Source organism: Enhydra lutris, unplaced genomic scaffold (assembly GCF_002288905.1).
Source record: "Enhydra lutris kenyoni isolate GAN:26980312 unplaced genomic scaffold, ASM228890v2 scaffoldscaffold43, whole genome shotgun sequence".
NCBI lineage: Eukaryota > Metazoa > Chordata > Mammalia > Carnivora > Mustelidae > Enhydra > Enhydra lutris.
Genome location: NW_019154127.1, coordinates 1,399,437 through 1,406,501, shown reverse-complemented (window position 1 = coordinate 1,406,501; position 7,065 = coordinate 1,399,437). Strand labels below are relative to the sequence as shown.

Here is a 7,065-nt window from a genome sequence, read left to right as displayed (position 1 = left end):
AGTTCACAGTATAGGATTAAGTTCTACAGTATCTTGCCTGGTCAAAAGAATGGAAAAGTACAGTATCTTGCCTGGTCAAAAGAATGGAAAAGTACGGGTTCATTGTTTTGCTTGAACACTTGTTAACCCTTTAATGACTATGCAGCAGAAGCCTACAGACACGTGAACTCTTGTGAACCACCGATTGGCAGATGCAAGTTTGCTTATTGACGTTCAAATCACTATTCACTGAAGCTATGGCCTATAGATAATGGGTGATGGGTGATGCTCAACATGGCGATTAAAAATACTTTGAAGAATCAAAATAAACTTATTTTTATAGGAGTGTGAAGACGTCAGAGGCTGTAGCTAAACAACTCACTAATAAGATGTTGTTGTGTTGTTGTCCCAGGCAAGGAGAAGGAAGAGAGTCTGGGGAGGCTGCAGACAATGTCCAGGAAAGATATAAAAAGTCTGTAGGCCATAGTATCACCATACTTCCAACGCCATCACTGAACATGCAGTCAGGCTCCATGTCTCTTCTGGGCTGGTCTGGGGAATGCAGTGATAAATCCTACAGAACTCACTGTTATATGCCAGTGACTCCTTCCGTTACGCTTTGCTCCAGTGATGTAAGCCCTACTTTTGGGCTCTGTTTACCCAGTAGCTACCAAGGAAATCTTTGGCTTCTGGGTAACTGCCAAGAAACCTATGCTGAAGCACTGAGCTGCGAATCTCCTAGCTGTGAGCTCAAGATCTGCACCACAAGTTGTGACCCGTCAAACTCCTGTGTGCCCTGCAACTCTCCAGCAGTGGGCCAAGTCTGCAGTACCTGTGAAACCACCAACATTGGACCTAACCCCAGCTGCAACCCATGCACTCAGACCAAGGGGTATGTATCTTATTACTACAAACTCAGCCAAAGTCCATCTAAAGCCTGCCAGACCTTCAGTAATGGCTTCAAGGGTTTTGGGCAACTTAACTGCTCGTCCAACCGTTTTCGTCTCCTAAACCACTGTAGAGTGGGTAGTTTGGGTTATAGAGGCTGCCAAAATCTTGCCTTCATACCCAGTGGCTTCTCACCATCACGTTATATTTCCAGAAGCTGCCAATCCCAAAACTATTTAGTGAGAAATTGCCGATATCCAAGTTATGGACCAGTGAGCTGCCAACCGCTGAGATATTTTTCTAGAAACTTCCAGTCTCTGAGCTGCATTCCAAGTACCTTTCCTCCTCTGAGGTATTTATGCAGTGGTTGTAGACCTCTGAGTTGTTATTGAATAATTTGTTGCATTTGTAGCTACTGGGTATTGTAGCAGATTCTGCCAAGTAGTCATCTTCTCTGATATTCGGCTCCGTTACTTCATGTGTCTTAAGAATCTTGTTATATTAACCTCAAATACAACTCCAGGACTTATCAACCACAACCATGATCATTTACTAGCTTTTTTTTTCTTTGTTGCTCTGTTAATATCCTTTGTGTTGAGGGCTGAACCTGAAGGTGGTATTGTTTCTGCGATTCACTACAATGGACAGACTGAAGAGACTCCACATAAAATACAAATATTGCCAGCTTTCTGATGTTGGCTGTCATTGTCCCTTGTCTGCCACTGGGAACATCCCCTACCTTCTTGATGAAGAAAAGACTTTTGGTTTGACTGATGATTCCAGCACATTCTTTCAGAATGTTTGTTTTTTATCATTAGTCTTGTGGACTGCTTAACTAGCATGCTGCTAATGAGCTAAGAGATAGCATTACCTTAAATATGCTATGTTCAGCTATTGCATCCACCCCCTACTGACTGATTATCAGGATATACAAGCAGCAGTGCTCAACTCAAAATCAGAAGACCTTCAGCCAATCTTCTCTTCCAAAGAAGCCTCAAAGCCCTCAGTTGGATGGCATTCAACTTTGGTTCCCAATGCCTAGGAGAGAGCCTTGGGAGTAGCATCAGCACAAGAACTGTTGGTTGAAAGAATGACAAAATAGTCTTATAGATTCTTCATGATTAGTGATGATCTATGTTTGTGGTTCTGCTATAATCCTCCCCTGCTGAATTATTGCTTTCTGACTCTAGAAAAGGTTCTGGTTCATAGTTAATAAACAAATTTCTATTGGGAAATAATGTTTTGCATTATGCTTTATTTCATATTCACTGAAGTTTTATCCATGTTCTGGGCAATATGCATAACATTGTGGAAGCACTAGTTTCCTGTCATTTAGTTTAATAGCCTAATTAAAAATATGAAAAGATAGAATATGAATTCCTAGGATTTTATTTGTTTTGTTTTGTTCTATTTTTAACACATTGAGTGGCATTTCTCTCAGAGTGTCTGTGATTGGTATGTCTGTAGAAAAGCAGGAGAAAACATAAAATAAATCAATTTAGTGCAAATTATATAAAGCATTAAATATATTTCCCTACACAATATGTGTATCTATTGGTTTTGTAGATAAAGTTTGGGGTTTGGAATAGATTTAATATTGAACCCTGAGAGAATTGATTTAACCTCTAAAAAGTTCTCCAAAAAGTGAAAATAAAATCATCCATCTCAGTGGTTCAAAAGTAACATTTATCCTAAGAATTTTTGTAACTAAAAAGCAAATCATGTTTGCAGTCAAATAAAGTGGGCTGTGGAGATGAGTGTTAACCAGAGATTGGATGAATGGACGAAGGTCATCAGTATTAGAAATCCAAAATTAAAACTCTTGAAGCATACTAAAGGGGCTACCATTTTACATATTCAGTAGTCCTACTATATATAAGAAAGGCTTATGGAAGGAATATGAATGGTTCACTCCTGCTTGAACATGTCTGTGGACAATCAAGTCACTCCTTGGTGAGTTCATTCCATTTTCAGAGAGTACTATTTGTTGAAAATTTCTTCTTTATATTGACACAAATTGAATTGTTCTTAGCCACTATCCATTGACTGAATAGGACCAGTTTAATTCCTTTAACCCTGAACAGGTGTTGAGGTATTTGAAAATAATTACTGTGTGTCCCAGATGAGTATTCAGCTGTCCAAACTAAACATACAGCCTTTCTCTTTGCAAACTTTAATAGAAAACTTATTCTTTGAAGCATCAAATGAGATTCTTTGGGGGATATCAAGATTTATAGATCCTATTCTCAAGAACTATCCAGAGGAGTAATATACTGAAACAAACAATACTTCAACCATTTTGAGTACAATATAAAATGAATCAGAGGGAGGACTCTAACAGGAATTAGAGAATACCTTGTGGAAGAAACAGCATTAGAGTGATACCTGAATGTGAACGGACTGGGGGATGTGTATGCAATGAGGGAACAGGAGGGTGGGGGTAAGAGATACATTTAAAAAGATGCATAGATTATTTTGACCCAAGGGAAGGATACATAAACTCATCAGTGGGGGAAAAATTGGGAGAAAATATGAGACATTGGGTTAAATAAAAACAAACAAATAGTTATAAAATACAAGATTTGTAAATGTGGCTACATCTGATCAAAAGCTCCTGATAACAGAAGACACTACATAGAAATTAAAAATAAAGCAAAAGAGTGTGTGTGGGGGTGGTAAAAGGGAGTGTGAGAACTTTCTGTACTTTCCACTCAAATCTTCTGTAAACCTAACGTCTAACAAATAATCCTAATGGAAGATCAGCACACCTGGAACTATGATGTTATGTGTCAATTAAACCAAATAATAATAATAAAAACCCCAGGCGAACAAAAAATGACCAAAAAAAGCATGATTGAGATGAAATAGGTATAGAAGACCCCATAAAATTACTGTTTAGAATATTTAAGAACATAAATAAAAAAAGAAAAACACAGTGACTTAACAACAAATAAACAATATGAGCAATTAGGGGCACTTGGGTGGCTCAGTCAGTTAAGCGTCTGCCTTTGGCTCAGGTAATGATCTCAGGGTCCTGGGACTGATCCCCATGCAGGCTTCCTGCTCAGTAGGGAGTCTGCTTCCTTTCCTTCTCTCACTGCCCCTACCTCATGCTTGCACTCCCTCTCTCAAATAAAGAAAGAAAATCTTTAAAAAAATATGAGCAATTACTCATAAAATAAATGTAAATCATCAGTAAACACATCGAAGAATGTTCTACCCAGTAGTAATTAGTAATTATAAATGCAGAACATTATTTTTCATCATCTATTTGTCAAGCATTTTAGTTATTTATGTCAACTTAAAAACATATGCTTATACACTGAAGGTGGTAGTAGAATTTGATAGAGCTGCTATCTACATGAATATTTAAAATGCACACATTGTATGATCAGATACTTTCTCTTCTTAATGTGTCCCCTACAGAAACATTCTTTCAAGTCTTACAATATTTATTTCAGTATGGCCTGAATACTGAAAAATTAGAAGCAATGGAAAATTCCATCAAAGGTAGATTATCAAATAAAATGTAATGTAATTATGCTAATAAATATTTTATGAGAATTAAAAACAGTGGATCCATATTTCATATAAACATGTAGATCCATCTTAATTCTATGATGAAAGACATTACAAAATAAAAAATAAGATTATAAAATATGATAAATAAGATGTGACATTTTATATAATCTCACATTTATCAATGAACATTTCTCAAAACTGTTTATCCTGTATCCATCTATTTATCTATCTGGATAGAATAAAAAATTCTAGAAAAACACAACCTGGGGCACCTGGGTGGCTCAGCCAGGTAAGCATCAACTTTTGGCTCAGGCCATGATCTCAGGGTCCTTTGATCAAGCCCCACATTGGGATACCTGCTCAGTGGGAAGCCTGCTTCTCCTTCTGCCTGACACTCCCCCTCCTTCTGCTCTCTATCTCTGTCAAATAAATAAAATCTTTAAAAAAAAGAAAAAGAAAAACACAAACTAAGTTATGTTAGCTTTGGGAGAGTTTTAGAAGTGGTAGTTGGTGATTCTTAAAGTAATTTTTAGACTTAAGAGTCCTACTTTGATTCCCTAAGTAATTAAAAAAAATGGTCCCATTCTATGACTTTGTAGAGTATATAATCAACAACCTCTCCTATGCTACTGTTAATAAAAATATTGAATAGCAAAGTGAAGTAGGCATCAGTCCTCTATAGCACATTACCTTCTAGAACATCATAGAATGTAAAGATTCATATATGTCTATTCAATTTCATTTAGGCATAACCTATGCTCAGTAATTAACCCACTATGTCCACAGCTCCAATGGCAGCTAATTTGTAGAATCCAACTGAGGTCTTTTTAAATTTGCACTTAAAAATAGACAAATGAGGGACACCTGGGTGGCTCAGTTGGTTGGACGACTGCCTTCGGCTCAGGTCATGATCCTGGAGTCCCGGGATCGAGTCCCACATCGGGCTCCCAGCTCCACAGGGAGTCTGCTTCTCTCTCTGACTTTCTCCTCACTCATGCTCTCTCACTGTCTCTCTCTCAAATAAATAAATAAAAATCTTTAAATAAAAAAATAGACAAATGAATTACTTCTTTCCCCATACATTTTACTGAACAGCTGACTAACACTTCCTACTTTCCAAATAAAAGACCATCTATTTTTTTTGTTAAAAAACCTACTTGTAGATTAAAAATATTATTTTCTGCAGTTACAAAAAATTTACAAATACAAATATAAGCATTCAAGTGTTTTTTATGCTTATCTCTCTCACACACAGCAGAGAAAGGAATACAATGAATTTGTATGTACATTTACTATTCTAAATGCTATGAATCATACAAAATTCTACTCTAATCTGTTTAACGCTCAGTGGACTTAATGGATAATTAAAGTCTCTGGTTTAATTTATATACTTAAATGTGTTTGTTTAGACGACTAACAATTTACTTTATAACAAAGTTTTAAAGAGTTGATAACGTCACTGCATTTGGCATGCTATCAAAGACCTGAATATAATTGCATAATTCTGCTGTTTCTTTCTGTCTGTCCCTTGAAACTGTATTATTAGCCAACATCTTTTTGAAACCTTCTTTCATCTATCATATTTTCTAATGGATAAGAAATAAATCTGTATCACTTCTAAGCCTAGTGTAAACATTAATAGATTTTAAAATTTTTGTTCCATTGAGTTTCTCAACTGTCTTTTTCTTTATGAGTTCTGCATGGAATGCCTATCAATGCTCTCAATATAGAGTGGGTATACTAGACATGATTTGTTTAAGAAAAATGGATCTCATCCACCAGAAGGCCCTTGATGAATTAGCAGACTCATCTGACAGTTCAATTAGCCATATTGTCACTCCCAATATCATAGAGAATATTTCAAAACTATGTTACTCTATATTTATTCATAACCACCAACACTGTGCTGTCCATACTAAAATTTCCACCTATACTAGGACCCTGTTGAAATTATAGTTTCTAGATTCACTTCAGAAGTGAATCTGCAGTGAATAGAATCCTTGATCAGAGGTGCGCACCTATTGTCTCAGAGCTAATAAAATTATTTCTTCAACTGTTCACTATGCTCACTGTGCTTGCTTTTTTTGTCTGTTATTTTAATGTGATTGACAGGTGGGACTCAGTAAATCACCAAGTTGTGTTATCTATAGTCAGGGCACTGACAGATGGGGAGAGAGTGGAATCTCAGCTCCCACCATTGTTTTCTGTGCCTTACAGTCTGGAGTCCTGTAAATTCTAGATTATTCTATTTTGACCGCTCTCATTCCGAGGTCTTAACACTTAAAGGAAATGTCATTTGGTTGAGCGACTGCCTTCAGCTCAGGTCATGATCCTGGAGTCCCGGGATCGAGTCCCGCATCAGGCTCCCAGCTCCACGGGGAGTCTGCTTCTCCCTCTGACCTTCTCCTCGCTCATGCTCTCTCTCACTGTCTCTCTCTTCTCTCAAATAAATAAATAAAATGTTAAAAAAAAATACAAAATAATTCTTTTAATTTAAAAAAGAATACATTACCTCTAGGTTTATATTTAGATTCTGATCTAAAAGAATAAAGTTGAAATTTCATTAAAGAATAAAAATTTGAAAATTGGAATGATTTTCTTAATAAAGAATAAAGATTTTAAGTCCAGAATCCTGTCTTTCTTTTTTTTTTTTTTTAAGATTTTATTTATTTATTT

At 36.3% G+C, this 7,065-nt stretch overlaps 1 protein-coding gene across 1 annotated transcript; it reads left to right on the top strand.

Annotated features, from left to right (window-relative positions):
- The first annotated feature begins 497 nt into the window (after positions 1 to 497).
- LOC111155635 (keratin-associated protein 24-1) lies at positions 498 to 1,259 on the top strand. The gene has a single exon (XM_022515906.1). It carries the CDS (start codon positions 498 to 500, stop codon positions 1,257 to 1,259), a length of 762 nt encoding a protein of 253 aa, XP_022371614.1.
- Positions 1,260 to 7,065: the final 5,806 nt, after the last annotated feature.

Excerpts from the sequence above, each read along its gene's own strand:
- LOC111155635 (XM_022515906.1), top strand. The coding sequence starts at position 498 with ATGCAGTCAGGCTCCATGTCTCTTCTGGGCTGGTCTGGGGAATGCAGT.